Genomic DNA, 15,193 nt, shown 5'->3' with positions numbered 1-15,193 from the left:
AGCGTGTTGCATGAACATGTATACATATGTTCTGCTGAGCTTAGTCTGTTGTGGGTCTTTACATGAGTAATGAAATGGTTAAAAAACAAAAAAAATTATTAATTCTCAGTCTAATAAGATGCATAGTAACAGGCCTGGAAGGTCACAAAGAGATTCCTCTTGGCATATATTCCTCTTGGCCTCTTTTTGTGACTTAAAAGTAAATTAGGAAAATGCAGACCTTATCTAAGAGGAGAGGAGCTTTTACCTTCCTCTGTCTTGCATGAATTTTACTCTATCTGCATGTTCTGTCTTATGTCCTTATTCTATCTTACATCCTCAGGTTTCATTTCTTGCCAAAGTTCTCACAGATGTGTCAAGTCAGGATATTTAAACAAATAGAATAAGAGGTTTTGAGACAAATATATTCTTAAATAGGGATTATTGCCTAGATCAAATTACTGTAAACTGGTTATAGCAGAAGAAACAAATAATGCAGCTGTCTGAGCTTTGTTTTGGAAGAATGAGTCTCTGTATTAAAGGGATTAGAAGGGGACAATAATTCTGTAACTGAAAGATAGTTCCAGACTTTTTTGTCAAATTGCACTTGGTCCTTTTATGGTAACCATAGAGGTAATAAAATGATGCTTTACTGCCAAAAATCACTAAATTATGTAGTTATGTGAAGAGCAGCAAACTTACATTTCCTTAGGAAAATAGGGGCCCCTGTCAGTATTTTAGGTCACATAATCAGAAAGATCTGATTAGGTTTTCATACCTGGTTGTCATTCATTATTTGCAAATATCTCTGTTGGAGTTGTAAAATTTATTGTGATGATTCCTCCAGAGGAGAAAATTTAAAACATGTGTCTTAATGCAGATTCTGTGCTTCTCATTGCAAACAAAAACTTAAGGTTCTTGGACACACAAAAGTGCTGCTTGAAATCTGTGTGTAAACTTCTGCCAAGTGGCCAAATCAGCACAATTACAAACTGGGTCATTGTATTCAAATAATCATTAGTAAAGTTCCTTAGCATCTATGACTCTTCCTAACTTATGAAACAAACCAGCTACATTTTGTTGTCCTCTTTAGGAGATGAAGCTATAAAATGAATGTTCATTATTTTTTGTTTCTAATTTATTGATTTAAGTCCTCAACCATCTCTCTTCATTACTGGCCACCATTCAGTGTGGTATTTAACAAATATCAAATTTACTCCTTTTGGGCCCATTACTTATTGACTGGATTTCTGCCATATAGTTGCAGGCAGGCTGCTGGTCTGAGTATCCTGAATCTTTGCTTTCAGAGTTATTATTTCTTTTTCTTTTACATCTTTTCCTTTTTAATCTGTGGAAATAGGTTTGCAGTAATGCTTCAGATTCCATGGACTTTCCATAAGCAGTTGCTTCATGTACTTAATAGTTCATTTAATAGTGTGAATTATTAAATAATGTACTGCTTGATAGCAAATAATACATCTAGCCAGTGCTTACATGTAGCTGTTTTCTTAAAAAGAATTGATTGTTTTTCTTTTACTAAGATAATGAGCTTCAGCCCTCAGGATCTACGGAGACGTTTATGGGTTATTTTCCCTGGAGAAGAAGGCTTGGATTATGGAGGTGTTGCAAGGTAAACTAAATTGAAATGGCAAATAGTATATTTTCTGCATGTTGTTGGCTGTGAAGACTTCCCCAAAGCAGATACTTAAGCTTGCAGGGATTTCAGAATGTTAGTAAAGTGTATTCCTTTCCTGTCCTCAGAGTATCTGAGGAAGACAGTTCCTTAAGAGGGACATGTGCCTTAAAACTGGATAAAATTGTTTTCAGTTTGCATTAGGAATAATTTTAATTGTCTCAGTGATTAAAGAGATCATACTGTCTTTTGCAGAGCCATTAATGCCAAAGTAGAGGTTTATTGAAAAAAGTGAATAGAAATCTACTTCCAAGTCAGAAGTCTTTACAGGAGTGTAACTGAGCAATGCATGGATAAATTAGCATTCCCTAAAGCCCTAAAGTTTCAATCAGTCACAGATGTTTAATCTGCTCATTTAGAAAAGGGTGCTTTTTATCTAAACCACTGCCAGTTGTATATCATTGTAAATCTGCATACTACTTCATAATTTGTGTTACTTTCAGTTGGGTCTAACATACCTGCTTTATGGTAAAGAAGTGAGATTGAGCCAGCAAATTCCTAAGTCAACTGCAGTTAGCTAAAGCAATTTCTGATTTAATTTATTTTGAATTTGTTTTTATTGTTTATGTGATTTCAGGGAATGGTTCTTTCTCTTGTCACATGAAGTTTTGAACCCGATGTATTGCCTGTTTGAATATGCAGGGAAAGATAATTACTGCTTACAAATAAACCCAGCCTCCTACATCAACCCAGACCATCTGAAATACTTCAGATTCATTGGGAGATTCATTGCCATGGTAAGTTCAAAAGTAGAGCTTTTCTCATGCAGTTTTCCTGTACATAAATATTGTGCCATCAGATGGATAAATAAAGTTAATTTTTGAGTTGAAAGTAGTATCAGGTGTTTGGATGCAAGTGCTTTTGGTATTAGTTGTAACTCAGCATATTCACAGTCATGATATTCTAGGTTGTTTAATTCTGTGGCTGTCAAATTTCAGTGGTACAGAGAATGTTGTCATGCTTAAATATTCCATCATCTTTTGCACTGTTTTGTCTGTTTCCATGTTTTTAGGCTTTGTTCCATGGGAAATTCATTGACACTGGCTTCTCTCTGCCATTCTATAAACGAATCCTCAACAAGCCAGTGGGACTCAAGGATTTAGAATCTGTTGACCCAGAGTTTTACAACTCTCTCATCTGGGTAAAGTGAGTTTGACTTGATTTTGTTCTTGAAGTAGCAGTACATTTTTTTTTATTTTCACTTACAACAGGTAGAAGGTGTAAATTTGCTAATAAAACCCCCACTTTCAGTATAATTTATTGGTTGCAGAGCAGTTGTTACTGTAACTTTAGATGCACAAACAATAATTTGATAATGCAGAAGCCTTTCTTGTTCATTGAATATTCTGTGCAGCATCTTGGATCCCATTCTTGCTGGTTTTGTAATTAATTCATCCAGACATTACAGAGATGTGGCACTCCTGAACTCCAAATTACAAATATAATGCCTTGAGTAAATTCCACTGAAAGTTTTCAGATGAGTGCTTAAAAGAAATTAGCAAAAATTCACTCAAGTGTTCCTAGTACCTGGTTTAGGTAGAAAACATAAAAAGCTTAGTGCAACAATAACATGAAGCTAACACAAGTAGTTTATTATTTATTACCTCACAATTCTTCTGTTAGAATCATAGAATCATAGAATCCTTGGGGTTGGAAGGGACCTCGAAAGATCATCTAGTCCAATCCCCCCTGCCAGAGCAGGGCCACCTAGAGCACTTCGCATAGGAACGTGTCCAGGCGGGTTTTGAATGTCTCCAGTGAAGGAGACTCCACGACCCCCCTGGGCAGCCTGTTCCAGGGCTCTGTCACCCTTACAGGAAAAAAATTTTTCCAGATATTCAACTTGAACCTCCTGTGCTCCAATTTACACCCATTACCCCTTGTCCTATCACTGGTCACCACTGAGAAGAGCCTAACTCCATCTCCCTGACACTCACCCCTTACATATTTGAAAACATTGATGAGGTCACCCCTCAGTCTCCTTTTCTCCAAACTAAAGAGACCCAGCTCCCTCAGCCTTTCCTCATAAGGGAGATGTTCCACTCCCTTAATCATCTTAGTAGCTCTGCGCTGGACTCTTTCAAGCACTTCCCTGTCCTTCTTGAACTGAGGGGCCCAGAACTGGACACAATACTCCAGGTGCGGCCTCACCAATGCAGAATAGAGGGGGAGGAGAACCTCTCTTGACCTACTAACCACACCCTTTCTAATGCACCCCAGGATGCCATTGGCCTTCTTGGCCACAAGAGGTTACTTAGAGGTTAATATTAATATTGAAGATTCAGTGTTTTAAAATTAATGCTTATGCATTTTTGAGCTGTCCTGGTTTTTTTTGCTCCAAGCTTGAATTATTCAAGACCATTCCTACTTTATCACCTTCCATGGGTGCATTGTCAGTCAGCTGTCTACATTCACACTCTTTTGGAGGCCTGATTCTACCCACCTTTTCAGCTTCCTCTCCAGGAGAAAGGATCTGGAGTTTGTAAACCATAATAATTTTGGAATTACATGTTAAAAAAATTAAGGAGTAATTTAAAATACCCATTAGATCTAAAGCTTTGTGATTCTGTATTTAATAATAGCAGGGCTCCCTGCTGCAGTCCTTGGTGGATGTGTACACCACTTCTTTTATAACACAGGTGTTTTTTTCTTTCCCAACAGTTTAAAAATAAAGAACATGAGGAGGAAAAGCAAAAATATAAATTTTGGGGGGGTCTTTGTTTTGTTTCTGCTATCTGACTAAAGAGATAAAACATTTTACTTAAGAATCATACAAAACCAGAGTAATTTTTAAAATGCTTTGAGAAATCTGGGAACAGATTAGTTTTTAAAATGCAAAAATAAATCTAAAAGACAATATTGTCATCTTCTGTTGTTGTGAATCTTGGTAGCTTTATCTTGAATAACAAGGAGAAGGGGAAAGTAGCTTTAGTAAGGTGTTTACAGGTAGAGATAGGAATTTTAATTTATTTTCAAAGATCAGGGTATTCCATACTCAGTTTATCTGCTGCTAAAAGGTGGGTTAAAATTCCATCAGGAAAACTTGGAGTAGTTCCTACTTGGGTAAAGATGCCATGAAACTGACCTGCAAGGGAAGAAAAGGTCTTGGAGCATTAGGTCCAGATTTCTGTAATAAAGGAATCCTGTTACCTGTTTTGTAGTCAGAAAATGTACATGTATATCATATATATTCTTTAAAACAAGGACACTGGTCATTTTGTCACTGCCTAAATTTTAGAGACCCAGCAAATACTATGCTGAAAAATCCAAGTTACAGGGAAGAAATCTGCATTAAATCAGGGGGAGAAGCTGCTGCTGTGAATGATCTGACTGAACTGTGAACCCAATGTAACAGTGTTTGCCTTCTGAGCAGCATCAATCCACTCACATGTTGTGGGAAGTCTGGATTAAATATCCCATTACTTGCAGCCATAGAGCCCTCACAGAACCCCAGACTGGTTTGGGTTAGGAGGGACCTTAAAGCTCCCCCAGTGCCACCCCTGCCATGCTCAGGGACACCTCCCACAGCCCAGGGTGCTCCAAGCCCCATCCAACCTGGGCTGGAACACTGCCAGGGATGGGGCAGCCACAGCTTCTCTGGGCACCCTGGGACAGGGGCTCAGCATCCTCACAACAAAGAACTTTTTCCTAATGTCCAACCTCAATCTCCCCTCTCCAAGTTTTAACCCATTTCCTTTGTCCTCTCTCTACCCCCCTGTGTCCCAAGTCCCTCCCCAGCTTTCCTGGAGCCCCTTCAGGCACTGGAAGGTGCTCTAAGGTCTCCCCATTGCTCCCTTCTCTTCTCCAGGCTGAACATCCCCAACTCTCAGCCTGGCTCCAGAGCTGCTCCAGCCCTCCCAGCAGCTCCAGGGCCTCCTCTGGACTGGCTGTGGAGTTGCAGCCTTGGACTCACTCCCATAGTCCTCACAGTCACACTGGTTTTGTTTATAACACCTCAGCACTTGCAAGGTGTTTCAGTGCTGCTCAGTTTATTCTATCTCTGGTTCTTTTGGTGCATATCTGATTTATAATGATCTGAAAGATAGCACAGGGTTTCTGGGTGGCAGCTTCAGGCAATAAATGGGGATATGTCATAGACATTGCAGACTACTTGATTACCCTCATTTTAATTCCAAGTGTGCAGTGTGGATTGTGGGGTGAAACATCCAAGGTTGGTTTCTTGGGTGTCAACAAGTACCTAGTGAGAGATTTTGTCACAGATGAGAAAACTTAGAAATTCAGAACTTCCTGCCAAGAACAACACTTCCACCTCACTCTGAGTGTGAGGGTTTCAAATGCCTTGAGCTTCTCTGGCTGTGGGTGCTTTATTCATCTACGTTCACTCTTGGGGTTTTGTCTTCACCTTTTCCCTTTTCAAATTTTCTTATTACCACAGAAGAAAGCAGTAGGGAAGCTTAAGGCTGTAGCTTTCTGAAGACTGTCTCTAGATCAAATACAACCCAAATACCAGTTGGAATTTCTGTAGTGATAAAGAAATCTTTTAGTGTGCATGAAAGGCTTTGCTCCTTTGAAAAAACCAAACTTCAGGATATGAAAATGTAGACAAAAACCCGTCAGACCTCTGAAGGGTGCACTTTGACTTCTTAAGCACAGGGGCCCCAACTTAAAATGAGTATAGAGCCTGATTATCTGCCATGCTGATGAACTGACCCACTAAGGAAGTGACTGCAGATCTTCAGGGCAAAAAGTCCTGTCTGTCTGGATGATCATAATGTTATTCTGCACCAAAACCAGCAAATTTCCAGCTTTCCTGGAAGATTTCAATAGTTTGGGATCTCTTGGCACTTCTCCTATCAGGTGGCCAGGTCTCTCATTCCCACAATTTTGAAAAGTGGGAAGAGTCACCCATCCACCTGGAGCCTTTCCCCCTCAGCTGAGATTTCACACAATCACATGGATTTTGGAAAGATGAAGTTCAGAAGCACTGTTGCATCACGTTGGTACTTAAACCACAGAGGTGTTTTCAAGGCTGACACTTCTGTGTTACAGTTCAGGACAAATATCTCGATTTTGTACTTTATTTTGAGGGGAAATGGTCATCAAAACCTCCACGTATGCAGATGATTCTTGGGTTCATGGAAACACATAGTAGCATAAAAATAACAGCGGTGTACCTGTTGTACCTCCTGTCCTCCTCTCTTGTAATGAGAAGAGAGTTTGAGAAGTTTGGCTGCAGATTCTTCCTATATTGGAATTTTTAAGAGCATTCCTCTTTAGCAGGAGTGTTTGTACTTGGTTAACCTAGGAGCTTGGGACATTTTAGTATTTGCTTACAAAATGTTCCCATCTATACACTGGAGTCAAAGAAAATCCATTAAGCATACAGTGTCTTTCTTTGTTGCTTTTTATCTGACATTTTCTGGCAAAGTGACAGATTTTAACACAGTCCTTGCATCACCTGTTCCAAGAAGCAATACAAGTTGCAAGAAAAAAAAATTAATTACCCGAAAAGTTTCTGTATCCCACAGACATTCCTCAGGTCCTTGGTCAGCAGGGAGTTTGTGACTGGTAAATTTATGAGTTCCACTGATCAAAAATTTCTGATCAGAAGTACAATTCCTGTATGCATGTAGGTAAAATGAGTCAGTACACTGTGCAAAACCATAAATACCATGCAGGGAACATTTTCTTATCTTGATTATTCATCTCCAAACCTTTTTTTTCTTAAGGTTCCTCATACCCATCTCCTCTACTGAGTACAATGTCTTGACACAGTTATTTAAAATCATTTTTTTTCCCTACAGAGAGAACAATATTGAAGAATGTGGATTGGAAATGTTCTTCTCAGTTGATAAAGAAATTCTAGGTGAAATCAAAAGCCATGACTTGAAGCCAAATGGTAGCAACATTCTTGTCACAGAAGAAAACAAGGAAGAATACATTAGGTAAGAATAAAGGGAGATTTTAAAATACTCTTTATCTTCATTTATTTTCTTCTAGCCAGAAAAGATTGTCAAAATACTTAATTTGAAGTGTTGTTGAAATACTTCAAATTGAGTTAATGCTGCTGTTGGCAACAAGTGGTAATTGTTTGGATGTCATATTTGAAAAGAAGTTTTTAAAATCCACTTTTCCCAAAGGTTACAGTCAGCAGAAGATCTGCTTTCTTTCCTAGAAATATTTAAGTTTAGAGGAACATCACGACACAAAGTGACTGTCAGGCATTTAAGGAAAATGTTGCACATGTTTATTATTGGAGTTGCATTGCTTCATAGCCTGCTGATCCTCTACCCAGTCATTTTAAAAAACTGAAGGACTTTTTTTATACTTCTGTGATGATTCTTGCATTTTAAAGATTCTTGGGATTGCTCCTGGTTTTATCTCTGAACTGGTCTTAACATATAATTAGATCTTGGCATAAGTAACAGAACAGTGTTGTAAATGATGTAATAAGTTGTGTTATAACTGCAGGATTGTTTGTAGTACTAGAATGCTTTAAAGCAGTAGGTTAAGAGGGAGGAAGCAATAAAAGAATAAAAATGTGAACAGTGACCTGCTTTGTCCTGCAGTATCCTCTTCTTCCTCAGTGCAGCCATACCTAAGCTCTGCTTTAAGCTGTGAACTTCAACACAGAAGCTTCCTGGAGGATGTGCTTGCCAAAAAAAAACAAAACAAAAAGACACAAACCACAAAAAGTCACATTGCAGGCACAAAATAAACTGATTCACAGTTGAATTTTCCTCACTTGCTTGTGGTGTGTTCTCTGACACAAAGGGGTGAGGGAGAAGGTGGGTTTTTTTCATCACATGAGTAATCTGAAGAAGTTTCAGTGTTTCAGAGGAAAGGTGGTATTTGCAGAAGGAACCTACTGGCATTTTACACTTTTGCAAAGTACTAATATTGGGGCTGAAAATAGGGAGGATCTGCAGAAACCCATTCACTTCTAGTTTCTAGGAACCCAGGGAGAGCTTGGATTCCAGTTTCACACACATTCTTTTGCCTTACTCTTGAGTCCTGCTTTATGTCTCCAAAATTTCTAGGATTTAAATCAGAAAATAGCCATCTCTCCTTTAGACTCCAGTTCTCCTGACAGGTTAGGCTTGAATTCAGCATAATATCTGCTTCTCCCTGGGTTCAGGTTCTTCGGGTCTCCTGCCTGCTTTTCACCCTTTTATTAATGGAGAGTGGAGTTTCTGCCACAGAGCAAAGTTTCATGATTAACAGAAACAAATATGGAACTTTCCAAATGGACATAGTCGTTGCTTGGTAAGCTGGCAGTCCTACTTATCTTCACCAGTACAACTTGACCTAGATTTTACCTTTTCATGGGTAATGACTGAGATTTCTGGGGAGAATATTAGACAAATATAGCTCAGCATTTTTTTTCTCTCTTCAAATACCCAGGGACTGCTATGCTCTTGTTAGTAAAATCAGTGAAGAGATGCTGCCTCCTCTTTGAGTCCAAAATACTTCCTGTAGCAGAATGGTTGGAAACACAGGATTTTAACTTAAAAACCAAAATCATTTGCACGGAGTAAAGGTTACTGAGACAATTACACAATGCTCTATCCCCAGAACTTTCCAAACTTTCCATTTTTTTATATATATTTTTTTAACTTAGCTTACAGTTCATCTCCAAATAGGCTAACAAAGATGTGGGCTTGGGTTAGCACAAGCCACTTAAATGATTTTTCTGTATCTTCTTTTCCAGGCTAGTAGCAGAATGGAGACTTTCCCGAGGTGTTGAGGAGCAGACACAAGCTTTCTTTGAAGGCTTCAATGAAATTCTACCACAGCAGTATTTGCAGTATTTTGATGCTAAGGAGCTGGAGGTAAAGGATTGTTTGGCTGTTGCTCAGTCCAGGTTGTTGCATATAAAATACTTGAACTCCAATCATTACATCTGAAGAGCAGAACTCACTAATGATGGCAGATGCTTTATAGAGCCTGTGAGGGAAACTGCACGGAGGATTTGATCACTGGGTTTCCCTTCATTTTCCTCTTTGCACCCCACTTACATGTTTCTAAAGGCTAAGATTTTTCCAGTAGAAATTTCTTATCAAATTGCTTTTGTAGTCCTCAGGGATTTGATTTTCCTCTGTTCAAAGAATAACTTGATAAAAAGGGAAATAAAAGCAAGTATGCAGTGGATGATTGCTTATAGACTGGGCCAGGCTGTCAGTGGTTCTCAAAGTTACACTTTCTGAAATCGACATCTGTTCAATTTAAAAAGATAAAAACATAAAACAACAACATCTTGTTCCTGGTAAAGAATTGTATGTCTGGGCAATGATGAACTATTCTTGGTTGAATGTCTGAATGAAGCAATTATTCCATTACAGAGCTGCTTTCTATTTTGTGCCCTCTCCAACCACACTTCATGAGCAGTCATCATTCTTTTTTTGTAAAAGTTTTGGATAAAGTTTAAAATTAAAACCAAGTATACTCTCATTGCAGATGCTTCTGTGGGTGCAGTTGATGTTCTGTTTTGCTGCCTGGAAATGAAAGTCATAACTTGTACTCATGCTTTTATTTTCCTTTTTCTCCCCTAAAGGTGCTTCTATGTGGAATGCAAGAAATTGACCTGAATGACTGGCAGAGGCACACCATCTACAGGCACTACACCAGGACCAGCAGACAGATTGTGTGGTTCTGGCAGGTCTGCAGGCTTTGCTTCCTTCTCAGACCAGCAGGAGTTACAGAGTTTGGCTATAGCTGAGCAAACAAGTCAGAATTATTGACCAGTAGTGTGTCCAGGAACTGGTTACTGCTAATCCAGCTCTCTGTAACAGTCACCTGGTTTGCTAATCTAAGGCTGATGATGTGAAAATCTGAATACCAAAGCTCTTCCTAAATGTTTATTTCAATTACTGTTTTTCAGTTTGTAAAAGAAATAGATAATGAGAAGAGAATGAGACTCTTGCAGTTTGTGACTGGAACGTGCAGGTTACCAGTGGGAGGATTTGCTGACCTCATGGGTATGCATTAATAATCCCTCTAAGGCATTAGATATTTTTTATTTAAAAAATTATATGTTTATGGATGATGGGAATGAGTTTTACCTTGCATGCTATTTTGTAAATCCTGCATATAGTCAAGGTCTGATGGAAAAAGAGATGGAGGGGATGTTTGTACCCATGGCACTGAGTTTCAGAGCCCCTTCAAACGTTTCCATTTCCCTACATGCACACTTGGATCCAGGCAGAGCTGTGCTGGGACATCTCTTTTTCTGTCTAAGGAGCAGTGACTTCTTCTTGTGGCTCAGCCTTTCATCCCTCAGCAGTAGTGTTTTACCTGCTGATACAGAGGTAGCTGGATCTATGCCTTGTTTGTTTGAATTTTTTACAGGGAGCAATGGACCCCAAAAATTCTGTATTGAAAAAGTTGGGAAGGAAAACTGGTTACCTAGAAGTCACACCTGGTGAGTATGAAATAAACCAGAATGTTGTTGCTATTGCTGTGGCTTTGCTGACAACAACCTGCTTGGAGATTTTAGTAAATGGGTGGGGTGTTTAAATGGCTGAGGCTGGGTGAAAGCAAACACCAGGGTATGCCAATAAACTTTATTGTTGGAAAACAGCTGAACTTCTGAAAAACCTCTTGTGGAATGGAGTAGATTCCATTGCCAGTTCCAAAGTAACAAACTCATAATAAACCTCTGAAGAATCTGGGATTGATCTTTTGCTATCACTGCACTCCATTTTGGTAGTAAAGTAGTACATTCATGCTTCCCCTGCCCTAGGGGTGAGCTGGCTTCCAAACAGTTCTTCAGGGCTGCCAGTAGCTAGTAAAAAACCACAAATTTAAAATTTCAAAGGTAATGATTCTGGTGAACCAACTAAAAAAAGTTACTGGACTTTCTTAGGAAGTACACTGCATCTCTAGGAAACTGCCACTGTTCAAGTGTTTGAACTCTTAACTTCTGGTCTCAGAAATATATAAATTTCTGTCAGTAGTCAGCTTTTCACAGGGGATAACTGCAGGTCTGCCTCTGTGCAGCAAAATACTTCATCACCCCTATTCATAATGAATTTTTGTGACAGCTTAATTGTTTTCCAGTACTTAATTTTTTTTCTTTATTTTCAGTTTCAATCGCTTAGACCTTCCACCCTATAAGAATTATGAGCAGCTGAAGGAAAAGCTGTTGTTTGCAATTGAAGAAACAGAAGGATTTGGACAAGAGTAGCTAAAATTTGCACCTTGAAGAACGTGAACTCAACACAATGTATGTTCTTCACTTCTGCTTGTTGCACACTTCATTGTAAAGTAGACTTGACTTGGATTTATTTAACAATACTAATGTGTAAGTAAATGGATGTTATCCTGAGATTTGACCCACATTAACTCTGGATTTCTACTGAGCACTTTCAGAAATCAAATGAGCAATCAGATATGGCTATAAATGAAGTATGACCTAAGTAGAGGTTTAACACAGCTTTGGGCTCTGCTTTGTTTTACCATTCATTAAGTAGAATGACTTAATAACTGATGGATTTTTAACAATAGTTTTGTCTTTCCTTTTTGGTAGCATTTTTTGCTACTGATGCACTGGGAAGTTCATTGGTAGCTGCAATGCTGCAGCATCATCATAAGCCTCTTCACAGCAGTGTTATCAGAGCCAGCTGGTGACCATCCTCTGCCTCCTGTGAGCAAACTCATTGCTTAAGCTCTTTTTTCTAACTGGTGGTGGCCAGACTGGTTTTTTTTTCCCCTGCCTGGAGTCTGCTCACATGCCAGCTGGACTCAAGCTGCTGTTAAGGGGATGTCAAACTGTGGCACAAATCCAAGGCGTAGCTTTGCTTGCTTTTTTTTTCCAGTCTTGCTAATATCAGCACAACAGACACCTGCCCAAAGTTGCTGGAACATTTCTGTGTGCCCTCAGAGGAATTCTCATCTTTTTTTTTCTGTGCAACACATTTAACCTTTCAATCAATATTAACACTGTGGTACTTCACTTGTTTTGCAAAAGACAAGACCACCTGGGATTGCACTGATTCCACGTAGATTCCTGTTTGCAGGCTGATGTTTCCTGCCCAGAGTGCTGATGGACTTTGCTGTCTTGGTGCACGTTGCAGTCAGTGTGCTCTGGGGACTGTACTGGGCTCTCAGGAAGAGGGGACAGAACAACTGGACTCAGAAAATCATTATAGCTGTTAGTCCTGCTGGTGAACTGATCCACCAAACTGGCTAAGGCTCAGAGGATTAGGAAGTGCAGACACAGATTATTGAAAAGCTGGAGCATCAGAAAATAGTTCTGTAAAGATTGGAACTAAAGTTTTGGGGGAGGTTTCTGAGCTCATTTGCCCTAAGTTGCTCACAGCCTGTAACTTCTGTAGGGAGTTTCTATTGGATTAATAACATCTTTAGTACCTTTTAGAATCTCTTAAATATTTAATTCTTTTCTGGTTTACAGCAACAATTTTGCATTTTGTGGCTCCTTTAGACTGAATGCACTTTTTGGGTATGGTCAGCTCTTTCCCTGTCTGAAAGGAGGAGGGCAAACTTGGTTTGAGCTGTTGGCCATAGCAGCTGTGACACTTGAACTGGGATGCAGCACACTTTGGTGGCATCCACAGCTCCAAACAGCAGGGCAGGAGCTCTTTTGAAGAGGCCTCTAGACACTGGAGCTGAAACTGGACAGTGGAAGACTAAAACTCAGCTTCCAGTCTTGAAAAGAATATTCCTTACCTGCTGTCCCTTCTGTCTAAGCTATTAAGTGGGAAAAACTGACTCAGGCCTAAGGAGAAGGAAGACACTACAGTTTTTAACTGACTTGAAGCATTTTTCAGGTCATACCAAGTGATCTGTGCTTACTGGAAGGCAGACTGAGGGTGGACAGCTCTTTTGTCATGCACATTCTCAGAAAGGCATGGAAAAGAGTTCCTGATGATACAGAAATCAGTTTGGTTGATGGTGAGAAGCAACCTGGCTTCATAGTTTCACTAGGAGGAAAATCTGCCAACTTCAGAAACCATTTGAAGGATACATTACAGCAGTCAGCTCATGAGGAGAGAAAAAAAAAAAGCCTTATACATATTTTCTGTTTCTATTAATTCTTGCAATGAAATGTAGTTATCTAACATATTTACGAGAGAGAATAAATTAAGCAAGATAATGCAAGATTAAGCTATGAAAACTAGTCTGTGTTCTGCATAATGCTTTATGATTCGTGTAGGGAACCTAGAAATATTGTTAATGTATAAATATCACCCAAAAGGCTCTCAGCCCTATATTTTTAAAATAAAGAATAGTTATAATTGAAATAGCTTCAGCCCTAGTTCTATAGGGTGTGGCTGTTTAATATTTTTATGGTTGAAATGTTTAGTTCAGGAAAAAAAGTAAATGCTTGTATATATTTTTGCAGTCCAGGATTCCACTTATTCCATTTTTCTTTCTTTAATTTAAATGGCATGTTTATATGTCTTTTCTGCTGTATTAGGATGGGGGGAAGGGGGCTGGATATCCCAAGCACCAGACATGATCTTAAAATATTGCAAAAAAAAAAAGAAGTCATCGGGGAAGGGATAAAGTGAAACATTGGATTTGACCAGAATATATTAAAACCAACAAACAGAAAATAATAAAGCAACTTTACTGTGACAAATTGGCAATATTTCTGCAGTCAGAAGTTAAGATTACTTAGGCTTTTTACTTTGTCAGCAGTGTAGATGCTAACAAACCTGTTAGTTTTTTACAGCATGTTGTGTAGAAATAAAAAGGAATTAATGTAAGCCACTGGTGCACTACTCTGTTCTTTGTGGGAATCTGGTGAAAACAACATGTGGGTCAGCCCACAGCATCTGGTTTCCCAGATAACAGGTCAGGAATTGGATTGACAAGATTTTCAGCAGAGATTAATGAATTTGTCTCCCACTTCTTCAACTGATGTAGCAGCCTGAGCTCATGAATTCATCCTGTGTCATAAATGTATTTTCATATGCAGCTGTCAGCTAATTTTTAAGCATTAAAATAACTTTTATTTCAGATTTTGCCTTATGAGAATGACAAGAAAAAAGTGAAACACTGAGCTGCTGATCTAAATCATTAACAAAGCCTTATTGTTCTGGGTAGCCCAGGAACTGTTAATATCCTAATGAAATGCACAGTAAATGCATTATGTCTTCATCTGATCTAGTTTGGAAGTTGGGTTGTTTGGTTGTGGGTTTTTTCCAATCCAGTTGCTTGTGTTTAAAAAAGGGTTTTTCATTACTCTGAGAAAAGTTAAACAAAAGGAAAAATACTTGTTTAATTTTTGTTGTTGTTTGCATTTTTATTACATGCTGCACTGGATTTGTAATCTCAACTCTGTTATTATATTGGTATCTCCAGCCCCCTTTTTTTTTTTTTTGGTGTCTTTTCATTTTCTTCAAGAATCACTGTTTGTGTATATGTGCTCTAGTGAACTCTTACATAAACTGGGATCAGCAGCACTGGATTGTAAAATACTGTACTGAAATTCATTGTTGAAATTTCTTTGCATTGTAATTTCAAATACTCAGGTAACTGTAACAGTATCTCAGTAAGTCAAATACTTTTATAAAACTACTTAAAGAGCTGGTA

The 15,193-nt window shown here is 38.7% G+C and overlaps 1 protein-coding gene across 3 annotated transcripts in view; it reads left to right on the top strand.

The window, feature by feature from the left end:
- Nucleotides 1-15,193, top strand: part of ITCH (itchy E3 ubiquitin protein ligase) — a 62,684-nt gene extending 47,491 nt beyond the window's left edge. For 2 of the 3 annotated variants that reach the window (XM_030462884.1, XM_030462886.1), the window contains 9 exons: nucleotides 1,521-1,609; nucleotides 2,250-2,409; nucleotides 2,685-2,818; nucleotides 7,438-7,578; nucleotides 9,345-9,465; nucleotides 10,188-10,292; nucleotides 10,515-10,611; nucleotides 10,982-11,054; nucleotides 11,720-15,193. In XM_030462884.1, coding sequence (XP_030318744.1) covers nucleotides 1,521-1,609; nucleotides 2,250-2,409; nucleotides 2,685-2,818; nucleotides 7,438-7,578; nucleotides 9,345-9,465; nucleotides 10,188-10,292; nucleotides 10,515-10,611; nucleotides 10,982-11,054; nucleotides 11,720-11,819 — 1,020 coding nt within the window. In that variant the 3' untranslated portion in view covers nucleotides 11,820-15,193. The remainder of the gene's footprint in view (nucleotides 1-1,520; nucleotides 1,610-2,249; nucleotides 2,410-2,684; nucleotides 2,819-7,437; nucleotides 7,579-9,344; nucleotides 9,466-10,187; nucleotides 10,293-10,514; nucleotides 10,612-10,981; nucleotides 11,055-11,719) is intronic. The other variant, XM_030462885.1, reaches the window with a different exon arrangement.

Source organism: Calypte anna, chromosome 20 (assembly GCF_003957555.1).
Source record: "Calypte anna isolate BGI_N300 chromosome 20, bCalAnn1_v1.p, whole genome shotgun sequence".
In the NCBI taxonomy this organism is placed as follows: domain Eukaryota; kingdom Metazoa; phylum Chordata; class Aves; order Apodiformes; family Trochilidae; genus Calypte; species Calypte anna.
This window is presented reverse-complemented; position numbering and strand designations above follow the sequence as displayed.